Below are 22,893 nucleotides of genomic sequence, written 5' to 3' on the forward strand. Positions count from 1 at the left end.
TAAATCATTAATACAGATAAAGAATAACAGAGGCCAGTATGCAAAATTGTGGCGCTCCACATGTTACAGTCACTAACTCGGAAGTCTCGTGATGAAATGAAGGGTATTGTGGTGTGATAGCTAAATAGTCTATGATCGAAGGAACTATAAACCTAACATATAGTTATAGTTTCATTATTATATTTTTATGGGATACGAGGTCGAAGGCTTTCGAATAATGTAGTAGTCTTAGGTCTGTATGTTCTTGATTATTGATAGTGCAGGATATATCATGTACTCGTTCTATCAGCTGCGTGGTTATAGGAAGTCTTTTCGAAACTTGGGCGATAAAGAGGATAAAATGCGTTCCCGTTGACGATATGCCGTTGTGTCTTTTATGATCACTTGTTATACGAGTTCAAAAGTGGTGCAAGTTAGATAGGCCTGTAGCTTGTGATATCGCCTTTGCTCCCTGCTGAGGCTTTGTTAAGGCTGGCAGACAATAGCAGTTTTGTACTTTCCGCAACCTGATAAGCTGTCTGTTATGTCTGGAAGCTCCAGCTTCCCAGGCTTGGAACTGGCCTGCAATGAAGTCATTTTCCTCCTGTTTCCAGGCATTGTTTCTTAGCAGCCTAAATGCCTGGCATCAGTCTCATCGCGAGCGATTTTCCACTCAGCTTGGGCCCTCTTTCCTGCTTCTGAGCAACGTAGTTAAAACTAAGTTTTCATTTCTTAGAATTTCCGGAATCAAAATCGCTGTCACACAGATCTAGCATCCCAAGTCACTCGTAAGGAAGATCGCCTCGAAAACGTGTTAACGCCTTTGCGACTTCCAGGAATGGAGAAGTGAAAAGAATCGTTACTATTTGGTGCCATTTCGGCTGAGCTCCGAATGCGTGACGGCTCTGAAGCAACCTTCTTTTCGCCCACCCGCATTCCCTTAACTTTTGCTGCCGACTGTACACCATTTCAGGTTTTTAGTAATACCACGCGCGCGTCGATCGTCCGCTGAATCAGCGCCGTATGACGCTGATCTGCGCAGCTCCAGGAACAGCGCAGCAGACGGGGCGGTCATTCTGGCCTGTGCTTAATCTATTCTCAGGAAATTTCGCCAAGTTTGCCAATTAGCTCCGTCCTATAACGCGCTTATTAAGCGAACGGCTGGCGCTCATGTGATATTGCTGAACAATTGGGTGGGTGCACATGCGTACATTGCGACTTATTTGTATTAGATTGACAACGTTGCCATTTTTACAGTCCCCTCGACTTCTAAAAACATGTTTTGACCCGTGCCACCGCAATATGCGTCACACATGCTCTTGCGTACGCGCTGGGCTTTCACGTTCGTATGCAACCAGGCCGCGCTACGATCTCGTCATCCGCAACGCTTCCTCGGTTTTTCTGCTCGACGAAGGCGAGAAGCCAGCGAAGGCCACAGGCGTGTCGGCGGTGTAGGCACAGCACGAGCCGAGCTGTCTCGCAATAAACGATCAGGCGCGAAACCATCGGAAAAAGATGCATTGACCCTGCGCGTGTGTGGGACGGCAGCCGCACAGCTGAATCAGCGCTTTTCCGAGACGACCTCGGCCATGCCTCAAGGCTGCCTGACTGTGCGTGTGTGACCCACCCGCGGGCTCGACACAGCTCGGAAACTGGGCAAGAAGAGCATAAACTCCGCAACTGGTTTCCAGCGGGCCGCCGTAGGAAAAAAAATAAGAAATAAAAACTCCCCGAAAAACAAACAGCTTAAACTTACACGAGCTGTGGGTATACCCGGCGTGGTTAGCATCTGTGCGCATCGTTTTATTTACTCCTTTCATGTCAACAAGACAAATGGAGGCGAGAAACCTGATTTCGAACCGTACGCCGTTCGTCGTTCTCGACCCACGGGCGTAGCTTTGTTTTGTGCTTCGCTCCACCCCGCGCGCTGTTCGGCTCTGTCCGCTCGGACTAACGCGGTTGTGTGGAGCGGCGTAGTTCCCTCATCGAGGCCAATGCCGCCCGCGTTTCTTCTTCTTTTTTTTTGGGGGGGGGGGGGGGGGGGGAGGGGGGGTGGCATGACCGCACCTCGCAAAGGTCTGCGCGACTGCGCGATCCTAGGAGAGCTTGCGGATTAAGCAGATCGGTTCATGAATAAAACATGGCGATGGCGCGGTTTCTTTTCGGGAGGCTTACGGAACAAAGAAAACCTACACCTGCTTTTCGGCCTTTGGCCTGGGTTTTGCGGCGCCGCGGTGGCCCTTCCCAAACATTTGAAGTAAGAGGCGCGTCACTGACCGGTTTGGCCGCAGTGACTTATCGATGACTCCTGACAGGGAGCAAAGGGGAATTTCAGAGGGAGAGGAGCAAGCGTTGTTGTCGCTGGCGGCCGATACGGTCGATATGCATTTAAATACCTCCGAGTTATCGACTGCAGCGATAACGCTCACGGTCGGGTTAACCAACTGCTAACGTAAACCGTTCAGATGAGGCAACGAATTTCCTCTGTAGATAGGGGGCTGAGATTTTAAATGTGGAGCCTTTAAGCTAGCAACCGTCTGTGCCTATTTTTACATATGTAATTTTAGTGCGAGTACGTTAACTGGGGCTCCTTTGTAAGTTTTCGCCGTAAAATTCCGAGCATTATTAGTACTAAACCAGGGAGTACTGCAACTCCTTTCACATGCCGCTCGTTACTCCGATTAAAATCAAACTCGTCTCCGCCAAATCATCATATGCACAGCTGAAGAAAGCCTGTATGTTACGTTTATAAGGGAAAACATGAACGTGTAATTTTTTACAGGCATGCACAAAATGCCGTACAAACTGTAACAATGACTGGAAATTCTAATATCGAAATGCCAGGATTTGTCAGGTAAACATTTCCATAATCGTGGAATCATATTCTGCTTGGAGAATGCACATGAAGACAGGAATCCAGAAAAAAAAATGATATTGTTGGATGCGGTAAAATCTGACCGTATAAAAATGCTGGCGGGCGTTCTACCCACTTTACTGCTGTAAGAAGCAATGCTTACCGCGTTCGCCAGTTAGCTCATGAGAGCGGCATCTTTGCGATGTGAAAGATGCTAAATTCGCTTGAACTAAGGCAATCACCGCTAAATGTAACACACTTGTTAAGAATTAAACGTGCGAATCCGCTTTGTACACAGTTGGGTATGTAGAGCTTTAAAGAGTTGTGTTGCTGATAAAAGGCTTAATGAGCCTTGCGGCAGTGTTATGGAAGCTATGCTGGAACCCGATAAAAGAACCTACCATGTCCTAGTTTTAACTGACAACGCTTTTAGTTGAATCCTTTGCTTTGTTCACGGTGCCCTGCTGTTTACCCGTTCGTTTCTGAACAGCCAGGGTTTGAGGTTCCATCTCACCTCAGTCTTATTCCGTTTTCTTTCCCTTGCCAGTTAAAAATTCAGGAGTACCTTTGTTCCCTGTCCTCCTTTGCTTGAATGGTGACTAAACTCCCCAGTAATTTTATCTGCAAACAGTACTGTGTAACTCCGGCTGGAAATTAAATATGCGCAGTACAACTCATCAACTGAATTTAATAAAACTGCCATGAATTTTATATGGATTGCAGTAGGATGTGTGCCGGGCCGACGAGGTATGAAATCACAGTCTGGCTTTGTAGCAGAAAGCCCCGCATGAAGTGTTTGCGTTCTTCTCTATCGATAATTAACAGCTAGGGCTGCGCAGTCTGTTCCAATTGTTCTTGATGAAAGGCGGCTCGCGGCGTGTGCGCGTTATCGGCGCAAATATTTGCTGTTTCAGCATGCCTTACCTCTTTCGTCAGGAAATTTCCGAGCTGCTACTGTGCTTGAGCGCCTTTTGTTTTGTGTGCCGCCGACGTATCGCTCCGGAATCCATTCCCAAGTTCGCGCTCATCACCATAAAAAGCCAGCCCTAATAGTAACTTGTAAATCTGCGTTAATCTTAGTACCAGAGTCAGTTTTTATACGAACACGCTTATGTAGTTAGTCCCCATGCCAGTTTTAGTGCCATTTTGTTCTTTGTTCGAGATCAGTGGGAGATGACTTTAAGTAGCGTCTGAGTGGAGAAACTGAGCGTTTGTCGGTATAAATATTAATAACGGTACGTTCTTTGTTCCTTTGTGTCAGGTGAAGGTATCCTTCTTGCTATTCTTTTCCATGACGTTCGCAAAGCGTTAAATGGGGTAATGCGCGTTTCGGTACCAGTGGACCGTTTTTCTTTGTGTTACGTGTAAAACTACAGCAGCGTGCCAGCTCTCGCTCTGATGGATCATACAGCATGCTGCTGCTGCCAAAGGTGTGCAGAAACAGCTGCAATGCGTCGTCACTCGCCCCCAGTGAGAGGCACTGCGCTGGCAGTATTCAAGACAAGGTCCATTCTCTCGAGCCTGACATTCACGATAGCAGTATAACTCTGCTCGTTTGTGCACTCAACCGTTGGTCATGAATCAGATTCTAGAATTTCATAGAGTGGTTTAGTAGTACGGTTAGTTAAGAGGGTTTGCAACGATCTACAGTTGCAAACAGTGCTGAGGACGGAAGACTAAAGAACAATCACAAGGGAACCTAATTCCAATATGTGTTTGCAATACTAGAGCATTCGCAGCTGTTCATTCTTTTACCGTGACGCCACTTCCTCTCTGGTAACGTCACTTGCTTTCAGCCAGTGGGCGAATTTTATGACCGACGATGCAATTTAGCACCATGGGAGCGTCTAGTGATTAAAAAAGAGTACACAGCACGAACGCTGTCCTGTCTACTCCTGTTTCTAGTCATTAGCCCTCTGAACTGTTTGCCGCTATCAGTTGAGTGACTGTTATTTATTGAGCACAGAGGTCACTTTACTTATAAAGTACTGAACGCATATCGAGAAGTAGAACGCTTGTGACGTGTTCGCGTGAGTGACGCAAAACGCGAAAGTACTGCTAGCATACTTCGCTAGCCCATTGCACTTGAACCGTTGCGTTCTCGGTCGAGCCAGTAGAAGCTGGCTGCCGCGAGTTTGGAACACCGAGTTATCATCTCGGTGCTGATGCTAGCAGCTCGCGCGGCGAGAAGTGGATGGGGCGCCACGCAGGCTCACAAGGCCAGCTTGTCTATCAGCAGCGCTAAGCGTGTGCAGCGCAAGGTAATCTGCGCTTGGCGCACTGAAGCTGTGGCGGATTCCAGTTAGGCGGACATGAAAGAGAACGGAGAGTAAGTTCAAGCGGCAGCTTTTGGCATTTCGGAGCTACCGTGTGAACAAGTGAAAGCCAAAAACAATTCTGCGGGGATAAAGGAGTGAGACATGACAAATTCAACGTCTTTTTCAAACCATGTTCAGACTAACAATTTTATGCATGTTCGACACGTTAAAGCTCATGCAATTTTAAAACATAATCAGGATGCTACGGAGATCAAAAAAGGTATCCTATTGATGCGGCTGCTAAGAGCGCCGAATTTGCAGCAAGTAATCCTGTAGTTGCTAACACGTACAGAAATCAGTATTATCACAGCACCGTTCGCTTTAGTGTTCATTATGTCAACGCCACCGGTGCATTCACACCGATCGGTACCCGTGCCTTGTTGTTGTGGGATGTTTCTGTGCTCTTTCCTCACACATGTGCAATCTCGCCTTTCTCGTTAATCTGCCAACCGATTGCCTAATCAGCACTTTGCAAGCTTTCAATTCAGCCAACGGTGCCCGATAAGAGGACACTAATTTCCCCCACCGACAAAAACGTTCGGAGTCCAACAGCATCCAGCTCGCCTCTCGCTCTTGCCTGTGACATACAAGCGAGGGCAGCCTAACCAGTGCTTTTGTCCGGGTGTTTCGGTCGCTTACAACATTCAAAGACAGCAGCGATTGTGGAGAGCACTTAACGCGAACTTCAGGGAATTGATGGTGGACAGTGATGCGGGGTGTTTACGAATACGGTGCGAGTGTGACATTGGGTTTTGCCGGTCTTTTTGAATGACACGTCGTCCCCCAGGAAGCATGCTTTAAGGACGCGTTTTCGTGAGGGACTCGCTCTCTTGCAATGGGAGTCCTGTTCGCGAAGGTCATCCTGTCATCGGACACTACGCACGGGGTATGCCTCCGACGAGAACTCTCCTCCAAGGCACGTATGACGCTCAACGTAATACGCCTTTGTTGAAACCGGACGGTACCGGCTTTCTTTGCGAGCTGGCTTTAACGAGAATATCTTCTGACGAGTGTCAGATGGTCACTGCATCGTGCTTCGGATAACTGATCTTTTCCGGTGAAATGTCTTGAGCAATGCGGGCTGTTATTGGAGGATGAAGTTCTTCAGAAGGCTTTTACATGGGAAAAGGCTTCTCAGTGGAGAGGATTCTGGCAGCCACAGCAGTGCTCGGCACAAACTGCTCCTTCTCTAAAGCCCACATTTTCTAATTCTTGTAGCTGTACAGCACTCTCAAGATTTGGTTGTTATCTGCAATCCGTCAAGCTTTTTGTGCGACGTTCCAATCTATTTTGGCTATAGAATACTGGTGGCCTCAAGCTTTTAATAATGTAAAGAGAAAAAATACGAATCTGTCCTCGAGCCTGCATTTTGTTTTTCGTCCTGTTTATCAGTTACCCTTGTTGAAACAATAAACCGCTAAACAAAACGGTCTCGATCATTCTGAGCTCCATACTCAACGCTTTTTTTGTTTTTCTCTTTTGCTCCGTCCAGGGTGCCCATCCCGCAGATCAATATACCAAGCGATCAAAACTTGATCGCTACCACTTTTTAATCTTAAAGAAATAACTAACTACGTAAATTTTCCCGTTACGCTTCCATCGACCTCACTACTGTAGAATTTTCTCATCAATAGGGCATTAAGCGTGCATTAAAGTATTCCAATATCACTGATGTCATGCGTCGGCTAGTTGACACACTGTTAAAGAGAACTGACGGCTCTGAATGGAAGAGGGAAGAACAAGACGCACAAATGAGAGGCCAGCATGTGTCCTGTCTTTTGCGCGTCTCTGTCATACCCATCCTGCTTAGCGCGCCCAGGATCGTAGTTCATTACTGCTCTCGTGCAAGCCACGTATGATCTGCAGATGCTCTCGTGCAAGCCACGTATGATCTGCAGAGCACATAAGTCTTAGTATTCAATGTTGTCTTTGTCATTAACTTTCCACATCACGAGAGCTTGTGGTCAGAGTAACCGACCAAAAATTAAATAAAATTTGGAGGATGCTTACGTCTCTGAGTGGGATGCGACAGTGTGTTGCAGCGTTGCCAAGGGGTCCACGGAACGCCATCGCCCGTTTGGCGCGACGCCTTGCCCGAAGGAAAGGAAACAACGCCTATTTATATGTGTGATATTTCTCTGGACACCCGAACCGCGCCGTAAGGGAAGAAAAATGAAATGAAAATTGGTTTTAAGGAAACGACGACCTCTCATATCTCGTTGGACACCCGAACCGAACTGCGGCGTTAGGGAAGGAAAATGAAATGAAAATTGGTTTTTAACGAAAGGATACGCCTCTCTCTCTCATATCTCGTTGTACACCCGAAAGGAATGGACATCACAGTACATGCCTCTAAAGCCCGTTCTAAGACAACACCGTATTCACTAGATGCGCCTTTGTTCATTCCAAAGTGACGTCTCATTCATTCCAGTGTGACGTCTCACACTCGGGAGGCCCCGGTTCGATTCACCAACTGGACCAATTTCCTACTCAGTTTTATTTATTAATGCTTCTGGGATTTTTCACTCACGGCCAACGCCGCCGACGCCAACGACGACACCTGCTTTTCTGCGACACAGGGCCCTTAATTAACGCTGTCTCGTTAAAATTAAAAATCCCCGCTCGACAAGAGAGGGAACGACAGGAGAACAAAAAATTTGTATCTGAATAGCAGTTCTTGAGCCTCTATTCACGCATGTATGGCAATGCTATCATGAAATACAATTTTATCTAGAGCTTGCTACATGCTGACAGTTTCTGATTTCCTCTATTGTGCGACAAGCTTTTGCAAGACTAAGCTCCACTTTCTGAACTTTCAGTTATCAAATTCCTGATCTTCTGAAAACTTCCCACATTCCAAGCTTTCGCTCCACTCCAACATGCGAAAATTCAACATGTTGAAATCTTTATTGCGGGTAGCTTTGCTCCTCGCTTCGTATTTAGACCTTATCAATTGAACGTCTTCTACATTCGCCAGAAACGAAAGATCTGCTGAATATAAAACGCCTATAGGAATGAAATAAGAAACCTTGCATTTCTTTTGTATAACCAATTTTTCGCCTTTAGCCCTTCCCATCAAGTGGCCTTTCACCAATGTTGCCAGGTTAATTTTGCTTAGCCTATTTCCAACTACCCGTATAATGGAGGAACCACCGAGGAACCTAGAATTAGCGAATAAGAAGGGCTCACTGCTCTACTTCTTTTATCGCAACCTTGTGGCGACATCTCGTAGTGGAATGCGCAGGAGGTAATCACTGTGGTCTGCTGTGTTCTCCTCCTCTACGCAGATGCAAGAGCGCGAGTGTCCACTGGACACTCCGCTGGACACCATCTCTCTCGACTCTGGCGAGGAGGACAACGACGACCGCGAGGAGGGGAAAGCGCGCCTCTGTTCGCGGCGCCTCACCTTTCTGCTTACCTGCCTGGCGCCCAGCGCCGACATCGTCAACATATGGAGGTACCCCTACATCGCCTACAAGCACGGAGGTGAGCGGACGCGTCTGTGCAGATTACGTCGCGGTCTTTCGGCCTGCACGATTGGAGTACAGAAGAATTCCGCATATAGAAGTGTTGAAAACAAAACTGCGGTGACGCCAAGAAGTACGTCTGAATTCTCGATAGGCAATGCTTTGTGCAGGAAGTGTCCACAAAGAAGATTGCGAATGACAGCACTTTTCTAAGAATGGTGCCATGCTCAAACTGAAAAATGTTTATAGAACAAGTTTATCTTTATATTCAGATACCTGTCAAAATATAGAGCACGAATACACACTTAAGAAACACCGTTGGTATGATTAGCATGACCCTATTATAAAACATGCTTGTCTGGTAAAGGCAGACGAAAAGCAGGACAAACGTGAAAGTTGTCGCAAGTGGGCACACTTGCGTACACAGACTGAACCTCAGAACGAACGCAGATTTTGACTCCAGAAGATGCGGGCGCTCTGACAGAAGGCCCAGTGTTATGCAAGCGGAATACCTGCATCCACTCAGACATCTTCATAAGAATACTACGCGTATGATCCTGCAGCTAACTCTGCTAAAGAGCATGCGCAGCAACCGCCTTCAGATGATGATAATCACATCACCTCGCCACACGGCAGTTCATAGGAACGCGCGAAGGGATGCCGACGTTCTTCCTGACAGATGTCCGTTTGTTTTAACTAACATCCGCAGCATTATAGTTAAACTTGACTGCCTTAACTTCGTTAGCTACACTTGCATCGCTGATATCGTAATACTCACCGAGACCTGGTTGCGTTCAGAAATTCGAGAGCACGAACTTTTTCTTGTCGCAAGTAATTTCAATATCAAAGTGGAACTTTCGGCTAGTTAATAAGTCATATTTTGGAAGGGAGCTTAGCGCGAGAGAAACAAGGGTATGAGAGGAATACAGGACGAGCCTGGTCCTGTGTTTCTCTCATGTCCTTGTTTCTTTCGCGACAAACTACGTACGTTCGTTCGTACAAGTATACGTTTGTACAAGTACCTTGGTGCATGAAGAAAGCTGGATGAGTTGGTAAATATTCATGATTCACAACATCGCAGCAAACGGATAAAAGGGAGACTAGACCCCTCGAAGGGGACTAGACACAGCGCTTGTTTTGTGTAGTCTCCCTTTTGTCCGTGTTTGCTGCGCTGTTGGGAATAATGAATTCCTTGGTGCACGCCTGACTTCCACTATCACTTGGTCTCTACATAACGCATATATATGCTAATCATATGCTGGGTTACATCCACCGCAAGTTAGCGAAAGCACGTTCACACGTTCACTGCTGTTGTACAAGTGGTGTTCGACGTGCTGTATGTGTTCTGCAACTGCTATCGTACAAGAAAGACCTTAATATGTCCAAAAGTAGAGTACTCCGAATCCATCTGAGACGCTCATCATGAAAACTTAATTCATTCACTAGAAATGGTCCAACATAATTTAGCCCGTTTCATTATTTCTAACTAAATCAGGGCAGCTAGTATATTATCAATGAAATTGGGCCTTAGTCTACATTCCTTCGCTTCACGTCGGAAAATGTTTCGTATCTGCCTGTTCCATGTTTCATTATCCACAATGGCGTAGGGAATTCATCCCTCCTCCGCATCACCTATCTACGCGATTAAATCATGCCTGCAAAATGCTCGTCCCATTTTGCAGAACTGACGCTTTCTTTTAGTCAGTCGTTTCTTTCAGCAGCAGAGTGGAATCACGTTCCCGTACCGACAGCAAGCATCAAAGATTACCAGCTTTTCAAGAAGGCTTTAGCTAATATTATATGAGCAGACACATCTGTGACTATTTTTATAAGATTAGTTCCATTCAGTTCTTTGGTTATTTTTCGTTTTATACTTGTAACCACGCCTCTGTCAAACGCCAATGGCCCTGAGCGTTCATTAAACAAACAAACAAACAAACAAACAAACAAACAAACAAACAAACAAACAAACAAACAAACAATGAACGATTAATTAATTAATTATAATTAACTATTTAATCACGTAATTAATCACATAATTAAGTGATTACGTAATTACTTAATTAAACAACTAAACATTTTCTGGCCATTTCTTCGCTCTAGAGCAGAACCAAAAAAAAACTCATGAACTCAGTTTCTTTCTCTAGGAACACAACCGGCGTCTAAACCGAAAATAAATTGGACTTATCGCCCACCTAGTTATGATTTTGTGCGGTAGCTACCGCATGTCGTAGCACCTTGCTGGTGCACTGTGACTGTCAGATCACCTTACGTAATTTGAGAGCTTTGGGGAGCGACTGACCATTTGCTTACGAAATTTTTCGTTTGCGCGTGGTCGTGAGTGTTAAAATTTATCTTGAAGTGTCCGATAGGTCAAGCAGCGCAACATGTTATATATTACTATGTCAAGAAAAGGTTGTGTAAAGCCTTGTCAGATTTACTGCTGTCAGGGATATTCCTTGAGGCTTATGTTTAATGGTGGGCTAAGGAAAGGAATAATTCAAACTTTATTGTTCTCCTCCTCCCCCTACTCGGTCTGCCACTCTTCCGAATACGCTCGCTGGCTTTAAGGGAAAAGTTCAGGCAGTAAAATATCTCGAAAGCACTTTGATGGCTTAGAGCATAATGTCTATACAAACATTGGAAAAACCACCCCTAAGGTCGTTCGCCGCCGAGGAAGTTGCACTGCACATGTCTCCCGAGAAGTAGGTTCTCAAGTGCCTTCAGGCTGCCGTAATGGTTCAGAGTGGCAAATCACGTGGCTTTTATCTCGAGTGCCGCTGTTCAGGAACAAAAAAAAAAAAAAGAGCTCTCGAGAGATAGCGTGTTTCTTGAAAAAGTGCTGTTTCTCTTCAAGCCGCACGGAGTATCTCCGAATAAATTTCATTCCACGGAACACAATGTAGCTTGCCGTCAGGCTTGGGCCAAAGCACTGCACAAAGACTTTGTTCACAGGCAGGAGGCGGTACACGTGAATGTCAGCGAACATCCCAACGAAAAAGATTACGCTGTAGCCGTCGTCGATAGCAGTGGCGCACTCCGCACAGCCGCATCCATCGTACTCGACAACCAAGCTGAGGCCGAAGAGGCGGCAATAGCATTTGCGATCGCTGACACCTCAGCAACGATGATCTCGAGAGGCTTTACAACAGCGGTCCAACACTTTGCCGTAGAAATGTCTACCCGACCAAGATCCAACTCCTTCGTAACACCTCCCTCGAAGACCGCCAGATCCAAATTATCTGGGTTCTGGCGCATTAGGCCAACCCTGGTAATGAGGCAGCCCATAGTTTTGCTCGCGGTTCCGTCGACCTGGAGGTGAGCTGCCCTTACCTGCGGTCGGCGAGAGAGTACTGTATCCTACAAGGACATCAGTATACGCTATCGCAATGATAGATAAATCTACCCTCATCCTCAAAAAGTTGTTTTTTCGGCCTCAGAAGGAATGGCACATACTCACAGAGGAAGACTGCATGGCCAGGCACACAAAAAGTTGATGATGATGATCATGTCCTCAGGCTTAATGTCCCATACTCACGGTGGGGGATTGGCCAGGGTGCATAGTGGAAACAAACACACTCATGTACAAGGGATGGAGTATTTGGAGGAACTTTTTTATTCAGTTCCGCACGGTGATCTTTTCGTTGCTGTAAGGGATTTGATAGATCAGTCGGGTGCTGTTGCCTTTCGGAACACTTGTGGTGTCTCCATTGAATCTTTTCTAGAGCTTCTAAAATTTTATCTTGAGTCGACAATTGTTAAATTTGAAGACGGATTTTATGTACAGAGAAAAGGAATTTGCATTGGGTCCTGTGTTGCCCCTGTTCTTTCTGAAATATTCCTTGCAAAGTTCGACCGCCAACTTGCGCTCAATTTGACACACGGTTGCGTCGTGAAAGTTCTGAGATATGTAGATGGTTTTTTGGTTATTTTAAAGATATCCCAAGCAGACGTTCTTGAAGATATAGCCGGAGACATTCTGCCTGTTTTTTCTAGCGTGTCTAATTCCCTCCGTTTCACCTCTGAGTTGCCATCTTCGCAGTGCATTCAATTTTTGGATTTAAGGTTATCTTTTGATAACAAAGAGCACATTTGTTGGCAGTATCTCCCGCGGTGTAAGAAGGCTCCATTGCCCTTCAATTCCTGCCATTCAAAACTTGTAAAACGCGGTCTTGTGGTTTCCCTATTTAAATCCGCCCTTCTAAAGTCTTGCGAGCACAAAGTTAGCGACAGTTTTAGAACTCAAACAGAGCGTCTTCGCATGGCCGGCTACAAGTCATCCCTGATGGTGGGAGCCGCGGAATCATTATTCAAAAAGTTGAAGAACCCAGGCAGAGCGGCCACATCACAGGAACCTTCAAGAGAAAAGAAATTTGAGGTTGTTCCATACATACACAAAGTTTCACACAACCTTAAAAAGGTGTCTGCGAAGCATGGTGTCAGCATGGTTTTTACTGCACCTTGTAAACTGTCAACACTATGCCCGATGGTTGGCAGGGTGCAATCAAAAAGAATAGTCTGCGGCATAAAACACCAAAATCCTTTCATCCCATGTGCAGTAGGCGTGATCTATAAAATCAAGTTCACCTGTGGTCAGTTTTATGTTGGACAAACCGGCAGGCGCATAAATGACAGACTAAGAGAACATTCAAACTCTCTTAAGAACCGCACTGGGGAGCACCTGCTGGCGCACTGCAAAGAATGTGGCTGTTTCCCGCTCTTCAGCGGTACAGTTATTTTAGCCCGCAGAAAAGACAAGCTTCAAAGAGAAATTTTTGAAGCAGCAGTCATCCTTCGTTCGGGGACAAACACATGCGTGAGCAATCCATCTGTGACGCTTCTCAAGAGAGAATTAGAATTCCTATCAGAATGATTAGATTTGGGGCATGACGACGTACGCGTGTGCCACACGTGCCATGGGTGCTGATCATTTTTTGCCTAATGCTGTCTTCACTGCATGTTATCTTTTTTCTGTTGTCATTGATGAGCGCAAAGCATATATTCGTTGACGCGGGTTCCAATAAAATCAGTTGTTAGTTGGCGCTCTGTGGTGTTATTCTACGTTTTGTCCTTGTCTGCCGCGCCGAAGCATTTCTTGAAATATTTGGATAACTTTAGTACCACAAAAAGTTCTCACAAAACCCCGTAAAACCCTAACATTTTCTTATTTGGAACGTGCAGCTTCAAACTAGGGGAATTCATTCGATAACAGAAAAGTGCAGAAAAGAGAGATGAGTTTTTCAACTTCTTTGTTTATCCCACTTTCGATTCTGCCCTTATGAATAATGTCTGGTGGCGCTGCAGGAATTTCTGAACAAATGATTAAATAAAAAAAACATGTTCCGATTAGAAATTCCTTTAGTGTCTCAGCAGTCGCCTTTGCAATGCCGCGAAGGTGTTACAGTGGTTTCTCTCAATGCTGCAGGTGTGGTCCTGGTACCGTGCATAATCCTGTTTGTCCTGGTGGGCTTCCCGCTCTACTACCTGGAACAAACCATTGGCCGACTGCACGCCAACAAGAAGGGCGGCGGACAATGCCTGGGACACCTGGTGCCTATCTTCAAAGGTGAGGCAACGCCGGTTCCGCCCGCTCGCTTCCATTAGCGCGCCCCGTGTCGCCAGATATCTGCAAGGCTTCAGCACACAAAGGCTGCTCAGCTTCTGAGGGTCTCAATTGACGGCCCATCTGCAACACCCCGTCCAGATCAGTGCTAAGTGCACCTTGGAGTGCGTGTGGAACTGTTATCTCCGCCTACGCTAGGACAGTCTTTGTACGGCTGTTCTTTTTTTTCGGCAACTTCTTATCCATTCACAATTCACTTTTGCGTAGGAGGCCACGTTTCCTGGCATGAATGAATGCTGTTCAAACACGCGCTGCAGCTCCCGCGCATGTGTTGTCTAGGTACTTGTTTTAACCATCGCATTTCCTTTTCTGATCTACAATGGAGAGATTGAGAAACAAAATCTTCTGTGAAGGCTCAGTGAAAGAACAGCTTTGTGTGTTTGAAATGCCTTTTGAGGCATTCATTTGCTAGTGACTACTGGCGGTATCGGCTCCAGGTTCGTGTAGCCTCACTTGTCAGGTCGTACGCTAGTCAATTTGAACGCTGATGTCGCTCACAGTGCACTTCCAAGAAATGTGCAATGACACTGCTGCGCCGCACGAACAAAGTTATTCGGCTGCTCGGCTTTCCACATTTAGTCTGTTGGAGTCGGAGCCTTACTTGGCAGACACTACGTGAGGCTAGGTACATCGTCATAGATTATAACGAACGCGGGTGGAGACTTAATCGACCTGAGGAAAGTTGCGTGAATGATCTCTCTAGGCACCTTAATGACTATGTCTGAGGACTCCCAGGATTCTAAGAATGTGAGGTAGAGAAAGACCAATGAAAGAATGAAAACCGCAGTGCTCGCGCACCTAATTCGCGTCTTGCATAACCGCAGTCAATCGTGCGCTATTTTTTCTTCAACTGCGAAATTTCTGTGAAACCTTTAGGGGAGCATGGGGAAAAACGCAGCATTTGCTTGCTAGGCGCCCGCTAATTTCTAAACGTGCCGTGCAAACATAGTTCCTGGATATTTAACGTGCCTGACGCCAGTGTCTCCTCTATATTTCCTTTGTAACCTTTTAGCTGTGCTTGGGTTGATGCTAATCACTAATTACTCCCTTATTATACTGTAATTAATTGTCTCATTATACTATAATTAATTGTCTCAGAGCTTACAGAGCCGTGTGACGTTCTATCAATATCGGGCAGCGCCTCCTGTATACTTTCAAAGTATAGAGGAGTCGCTGTATCGGGCAAGGATGAATGAGATTCTTTCTGGTTATTCACTGTTCTATTTCTATGAAGAAACACTGGCCTGAAGGTGATTTAATTGAAAGCACCTGTAGCACTCTAACCTATTGTGCAGACAAGGAAAGGGGAATGAGGGGCCCGTTATAAATATGAGAGAAGCCAACAGCCACAGAAACCAAGGGGCACAGGGGATTTTTAATTAATTTATTTATTTTGTGGTGTTGATCAATTTATATTACTGAATATGTTATCGCTTAAAGCTAATTGATCAGAAAAGCAGAAGAAAAAACAACCACATGCCGCCGGTGGGATCCGAACCCACGACCTCCGAATTACGCGTCCGGTGCTCTACCGCTGAGCTACGGCGACGGCTGTCAAACCTTCTGCTTTCGGGGGTATTTATGTTTACAAATAACCTAACCTTGGGAGTGTTCACCAGCGCCACCCACGTTCTTAAGCGGCGGACGTAGCACGTCCTTAGTTACCGCTGATGTGAGGTAGAACGTCATCGAACGGCGAGGGTGGAAGCTGTGTGAGAACCCTCTTATGCTTCCTAAGGCATCAAGGCTGCCAGAACCGAGGCCCTCGTTAAGCAATTAAGCAGACAAGGAAAGGGGAATGAGGGGCTCGTTATAAATTGATCAACACCACAAAATAAATAAATTAATTAAAAATTTCCTGCGCCCCTTGGTTTCTGTGGCTGTTGGCTTCTCTCTAACCTATTGTGGAATTTACCCCACGGAAGTGCTGAAGCAGCACCATATTTCCACAGTGCCCTTAGCAGCTACAGCGCTAGATGTTTTCTCTGTGAGGGTATCCGTCACAGCCGCACACTGAACGGCACTTGGTGTTTCTGTCTCTCCCTCTACGCTGCAGGAGTGGGCTACGCCTACTCGAGCCTTCTGGCGCTGATGTCGGTCTACTACATGGCCATCTTGACCTGGGTGCTGCTGTACCTGTTCTCCTCGATGCAGGAGACGCTGCCTTGGAGCCACTGCGGCAACGAGACTGTAGTCAAGGGTGGGTACGAGTTGCAACATTCTACGTTCAACCAACCTTCTCTTGACTTTCTCTGCAAGTGTCTTCGCATTCATTATCGGCCGAGCGATACCGGCGCAGCAAGCTTGTCGCGCAGCAGTCAGAAGTGTCTCATGCTATCGCCAAGATTAAGTTCTAGCTCGTGGGGCTGTCTTTCAGCTGTGCACTGCAGTCTAATGCATTATTTATCGCGAAAGTGAGCAAGCACCGTTGCACTTAGCGCAAGTTCAATCGAATGAAATGGTTTTGCCTCCCCCCGAAATAGACACAGGCGAAGGTTTGGACAAGGTCTGGAGTACTCAATAACAGCGATACTCCGTATGCGCTCACGTAGGCTGTTGTTTGTCTCCTTGCGCAGGCTGTCCCAGCACCGAGGAACCGCGCTTTCATCATTGCATCCCGACGAACTTTTCCGGCAACGACAGCGGCACCGAAGTCGTCTGGATACGCGCTCCCAGCGAAGTGTACTTTCAGTAAGGGCTTTGCAGTGTCTCTTGGTCCAGGTGTATACCCGAACATCGGATAATTCCAGCAGAGCAGAAAGAAGACTTTCTTTACTTCGCCCATCGGCTGTAGTGAAAATGGTTGTTACCTCCAGGACCAGGTAAAGACCGTTTGCAGTGCTGATCAAATAAGCGTGAGAGTGGCGCAGACTGGCGAAGGCCACTTCTTTAACGTCACAGCAGAGAAAACGCAAACAAGTGCGACGTACTCGCGTCGTACCCAACTGCCGCAGCAGCACTAAAGAAGACAGACAAGAATGCGGGCGATTTGTACGAACCGTCAGTGTGCTGCGCAAAGCATGGTGTGTTCAGCCTTTTGCAGTGCACACTCTTCTCTTAGTTCTAAGTGATGTTCTTGACTTGTAACGAAAGAGGCGGTCCATCAAGAGCGGCTCGATGTGTCCACTTTCTATTTTTTATGTGCATGCGTGACCTTGTACGGCTGGCAAGCATGATCGCAGAAAGTGTAGTGCGACTTTGCGTTTTTGGAAATGGCCGTCTTGATACCTATGGCATTCAGCATCATGGTGGTTCATGTTTTTTTTTTCTTTCTGATAATGCGTCGTACAGATTCCTTAGGGAGTTAGCAGAGAAATTCATTAAATCTTGATCGAAAAAAGTTCTCAAGAACTGAAAGGACAAGAGTAAAGCACTGTCACTGCGATTCAAACGGTAGAGTAGGCGTTAGCATTGTGTTCCCCTGACGGTGGCGAGTGGTGCGATCTAGTCCATCAATCACCGTGTACATGCCGTACCCCCTTGATATTCGCCCCACCCCTCGGCTGTTTGGAGACAGCGGTTTCTGTCTCTCTCCCCATCCCTCGCCTCCCACCGACTCGATTTGCGTGTAATTTCCTCCTCCCCCCCCCCCCCCTCTTCCTTCCCTCTTTGTTTTCCTCTCGTCCTTCCCTTCTCTCTACTTTGGCTCTTTTCCTGAGGCTTCACATGCCGCGGGCAACGCTGGACACTTTTTGCGCTAACGCTGGTTGTAATGCTAACGCATTAAAACTAAAAATAAAACCACTGGCATTTTTTTTTATGCACCTTCAAACACCAGCTCTCCTTCAGTTTGAAAGTGCTGTTCATGCGAGTTACAGTGAATGACTGAGTAGATGGGACACTGAGCTGAAGCAGCCCACAATTCCTCCCAGTGAAGTAGTGACCAAGTTGACGTCCGAGGTCCGTTCCCTGGGAACTGTATCGTGGCCCCTGTTGCTGTGCCTACTGGGAGGATGGATTGTGACCTACCTCAACGTCATCCGAGGCAAGATCTCTTTCCGAAAGGTGAGCGCTAAATAAACTGATCTTAACAAGGGTTCTAGCACTAAATTTATAACTCTTTCTCAAACGACTCTCATTGCTTTCTTCTTTCATTTATTTTCAGACAGCCATCCTGCCCGCCATAGTGTTAATACTCTTCATGTGCTCAATATTCGGTACCATCACGAGTGACCCAGGGTTCCTGAACGGACTCCACTACTACTTCTCCTTTGAATGGAAAACGCTAAGGAAACCAGATGTAAGATACCACGCAAATTTCTTTCTCTAAATATGCTTTCTTCAATTTCTCACATCACCAGCACAATTTTCTTTGGCTCGCAGCCATTAGTAGAAATTCAAGCACTAAAATACGCGATGAGCCGGTAATAATGATGGTTGAGAACGCCGATGGCTCTACGGATGTCCCAAAGAACTGAAGCACTAGTTGATTCGTCTTTGCCTAGCAGTCAAGTAGTGCGGAACTTCATTTTAGAGCTGCGCATGACCAAGAGAACGAAAAAGAGGGTGACACGTAGGGGGCTAAATTACTCGGCGCTTTTGTCCCTTACGGTGTCTTGACCTTTTCGTTGTGCATAAGCGATACCAACTTATCCGGTCCCGCTGTAATCTCCATCTGTCTACGGCTTTTAATATTCGGCTGGAATGATGTGCTCTCTTGTAAAGGTATTTCTCATTAGACTAACAAACTCGTCGTACGGGCTGCCGAAAGTTGGGACCAAATTGCATTTTGTAAGTTCATCGCGTTCGCATGATGATATGAATGATGTGCTTGAAAATTTTCAGACCGCAGCGCCTCGCTGGGTTTCGTAACTTAGGCACCTGCAGTGTCGTAGGGCACCGCACTGGGATCGAAAGAAAATGTAGTTGGCAGCACACGACGCGCCGTACAGTGCGGAGAGTTAATGAAGCCAATTTCGCTGTATTCTCTTCACACAAACGCTTGACTGAAGTCCCTAATAACGGCTAAGAAAACAAGAACAAGAAGAGAAAACGAAGACAATATAGTTTTAAACACATAAAATGCAATTCTTTGATCTATTGCTTCCCCAGTTTTTTTTCTCTTTTATGTAAATTTTGGCCTTGTATGCCTAAATTCTCCCTCTTTAAATCATTTCAATCATTGCATTTTTATCTGCGAGAAAGGGGGTGCTTTCATTACTAGATCCTAACGAAATCCGTCCTCGTGGGTAGGGGCCATTCTTGAAGAGCCAAACAATAACATAATTTCTGGAGAACATATTTAAAAAATTTATACGTGATTCAAATGTTGGTTTAACGAGCAGAAATGTAACAATCTCAGGTGTGGCGAAATTCTAGAACGGCGAAGAAGCGAGGCCGTACAACCGCATCAGAGCTCACTAATTCTAATGAAGTGCATGTGAGGGTGCCTGCCCTGCTATGTGGAACGCCGGGTGAATAGCGGCTTGGCGCTGTACTCGCAGGTGTGGAACGACGCGGCCGCTCAGGTGGCGCTAAGCCTCTGCACGGGCACCAGCCTGCTACAGCTTCTGGGTCGGCGTGGTAGCAAGTACCGGGGCCTGGTGCACGACGCTGTCATTGTGGTGCTGGTCAACATCGTCGTCTCGTTCTTCAGCGGCGTGGTGGTCTTCTCCTGCCTGGGCTTCGTCTCCAAAGCCATCAACAGGACCTGCATCAAGTTCCTCCAAGAAGGTGGGTGGCAGATACGGCAGTCTTAGTAGAAGATGGAAAAAGGAAACACACGCCATGGTATGAACGCGAACGTACTTGACTAAAGCCTCGTTTGACTAGATTCCTGACATAAAGGATATCCTATCATTAACCTCGTTTTCAACCCATGGTTGTTTCAGAGTCAGTTCTGTATTATCTGGTACCAGTGGCGCTCAAAACGATGGGAAAAAATTAAAAATTACTAGATATTGCTTAGTTTTATAGTTTTATGTCATTTTAAGCTGATAAGAACAATTAACCACTAAAAAGAAAGGTAACAGGTTCTGTGCGATTCCGCTGCATGGTATATCCTATGTCTGAGAGGTTCACTCTCATCTTCGAAGGGAACGAGGTCAACGCCTCTGCTTTCTTCGTCTCGTTACTCTGGTGAGTGGGCTAACATTTTTTTATTATCCTGCTGATATGTGTGCGAGGGTTTGCAGAAGGAGGTGCTCTGTCCACTCGCCCCTGCAACCTTGTACTTGCTTGTCTGAATTTGAAACCTTGTGTACATACTGTGACATAGAGGCGGTCCTGTACACTGTAAACAAAAATATACCCAAAAGGGAGTAAAAAGGGTGGCCGCCACCCTTTTTACTCCATTTATGAAAACATTTACTCCATAAGTGGGGAGTAAAAAGGTGGACTGTCCTCCAATTTACTCCCATGAGGGAATAAGGGAGTAAAAATGAGGATTTACCAGCATTTACTCCAATCTAGAAAGGGAGTTAATTGTGCCAAATACTCCACCAGTGCCGAAATGGAGTAAAAAAACACCAATTTGCGCAATCCGCCCCGCCACCTAGCGTCTCGTCTGCTTCTGGTCAGTCGTCTGATAACGGCAGTGAGTGAAGACCGCTTGGTTACCATCGTCGCCGGATCTCTGCTGACTTCTGCTCCTTCACGGGCGCCTGCCGCGGTACAAGATATCGGCTTGTCGCCGTTTTCCGCTACAGTACGGTACATAATTGAATTGCTCCTGTGAAGCCTCCAGTGCTCTAACCATACCTAACTTTCCTTGGTTTGTGTCGCCACCCCGTTACAGCTCCCCGCTTAGGCCTAATTCTCACAGGCTTTTTTCAGTGTGGCCCTTGCAATGTGTTGCATGAGCATGGAACTGTGATAGAACATAGTGTCAACGCTGAGCTCTTGATTGAGCTCATGAGGCCACATTTTTCCTCAGCCATGTTTAAAATCCAAGCCTTAATGACGCGAATATGAAAGCAAGCACTGCCATTCCAAACTACCATCAGGTGTATTTTCATTTTTTCTGCTCTGGTTTTGGGTCAAATATAGCGTGGTGCATGACCGTGAAAACTACCCAGCGTCTCCTTTTCAGTTTTGAACTATTGATTATAAGGTTACATCCCTTTATCTACGAACATGGCCAACGAAACGAGCTCGTACAGCAAAAGGAGACGACAAGCAGACGACTCCTGCCGCGTACGCCGCCGCTGGGCTAGCAGACGGCGGAAAGAATGCGTGACGCGGGGTCACATTAGGGCAGCGCAGTTTCCCAAGTTGGGTTGCCGGCGGCCCGCAGAGCTACTGCCCGTTTCCGCCGCTGTCACTGCTGTAAGAGTGAGCCTGAATGAGGATAAATAAACATGACGCCATTTTTGGGCTTCATTTCTGTGGGTAGTAAAAACTTTACTCCCTTTTCACTCCAAAATAACCTCCTTATATAAGGGAGTAAATAAAAACACCATACGTATGGAGTAAAAAAAACCTCCTTTGGGTGTGCGTTAGAGGACAAGCCATTTACTCCCTTTTGGGTGTTTTTTTGCTAACAGTGTACCACCTGCTGTGGGCCTGCCAGGACAACACGGAAATAGAAATGGTAAAAGAACCGACGATTGAGCGATGGTAGGAAATTCTGTCCAGCTCAGACCCGAACGTTCGGCAGAAGTTGACCGAAAGTGCAAGAGCAGCTGCAAGGTCCGATGGACTCTGGGAATAGGAGGACCGACCACAAATTTTAGATACAATTAGATGTGTTCATCATTATCATCTTAGCTGCAGATCCGTACCTTCAGCTGTAGTGTGAATGAAGCTGGAACAGGGTAAGCAGTTACAAAGCGAAAAGCTTGAACGTACCCTTATGGAAAGATTCCAGAGTAATTTGCCGCTGACACCAACACTAATTAACAGCGCTTCCGCGGCCAGATATGAGCGCGATACGAGTGCGATGTCAACCGTATAACGAGAACGCAGTTTCTCGCATATGCAAATATCAGTCGCGACAAGTCTTTTTCTGATGTACAAAAAATACAATTAATCAGTTCCCAAGATAGCGTATGCGAAAGCTTCGTGGCGATAGCGAGACACGTTCTCTCATTTGCGCTGTCGGAGGGAAGACAGTTAAATGCACATAAACCATACCTGAATTCGATCAACTTTACGCTGGTAATTCCTATTTGCTTGAAGACAAACAACTATTGCAAAGCGATGTGGCGTCTTTCATTGCATAAATTAATATGATAGATCCCTATTGGTTGTGGAATATAAAAATCCATAAATCTTATATAAAATATGAAAGGCGCATTTTGGGTTATGAAGTACGCAATAGAGGCGGTTCCCGTCATCATTATTTTGGCTCCTGGGGTTGTTTAACGCGTACCTAAACGTGGACATTCGGTCCCAATTGCATTTCTCTTACACCGAAATGTGGCCGCCGTTGCCTTTTCCAAAACTGCGACATTGGGGTGCGTAGCAGGACGCCAGTCCAAAGCACGCGTCTTGCGTCTAGCGGATGACACGTAGCAGGCAACGCTATGACGATTATGCGCACGTGAACCATTCTTACGATTGGTGTTTATTCGCTATAACTTATTGGACTGGCTATGTAGAGAAAAGTGGGACAGCTTGCGCTGTGGGATTTCTTCTATACCACGAGCACCATTGCGGCGACCTAAAAAGTCTGCTTAATCGCGAACAGCGCTTTTTATCTGAGTTCCATTG

The 22,893-nt window shown here is 46.3% G+C and overlaps 1 protein-coding gene across 7 annotated transcripts in view; it reads left to right on the forward strand.

Moving 5' to 3' along the window:
* LOC149372082 (sodium-dependent dopamine transporter-like) overlaps nt 1–22,893 on the forward strand; it is an 85,933-nt gene that overhangs the window by 48,862 nt on the left and 14,178 nt on the right. For 5 of the 7 annotated variants that reach the window (XM_089566453.1, XM_089566454.1, XM_089566456.1 and 2 more), the window contains 7 exons: nt 8,439–8,637; nt 14,044–14,184; nt 16,298–16,441; nt 16,818–16,932; nt 18,114–18,246; nt 18,347–18,481; nt 19,686–19,914. In XM_089566453.1, coding sequence (XP_089422579.1) covers nt 8,439–8,637; nt 14,044–14,184; nt 16,298–16,441; nt 16,818–16,932; nt 18,114–18,246; nt 18,347–18,481; nt 19,686–19,914 — 1,096 coding nt within the window. The remainder of the gene's footprint in view (nt 1–8,438; nt 8,638–14,043; nt 14,185–16,297; nt 16,442–16,817; nt 16,933–18,113; nt 18,247–18,346; nt 18,482–19,685; nt 19,915–22,893) is intronic. The other 2 variants (XM_089566457.1, XM_089566459.1) reach the window with 1 other exon arrangement.

The sequence above is a fragment of the Amblyomma mixtum genome, chromosome 1, assembly GCF_055824585.1.
Source record: "Amblyomma mixtum isolate Tamu chromosome 1, ASM5582458v1, whole genome shotgun sequence".
Classification (NCBI taxonomy): domain Eukaryota; kingdom Metazoa; phylum Arthropoda; class Arachnida; order Ixodida; family Ixodidae; genus Amblyomma; species Amblyomma mixtum.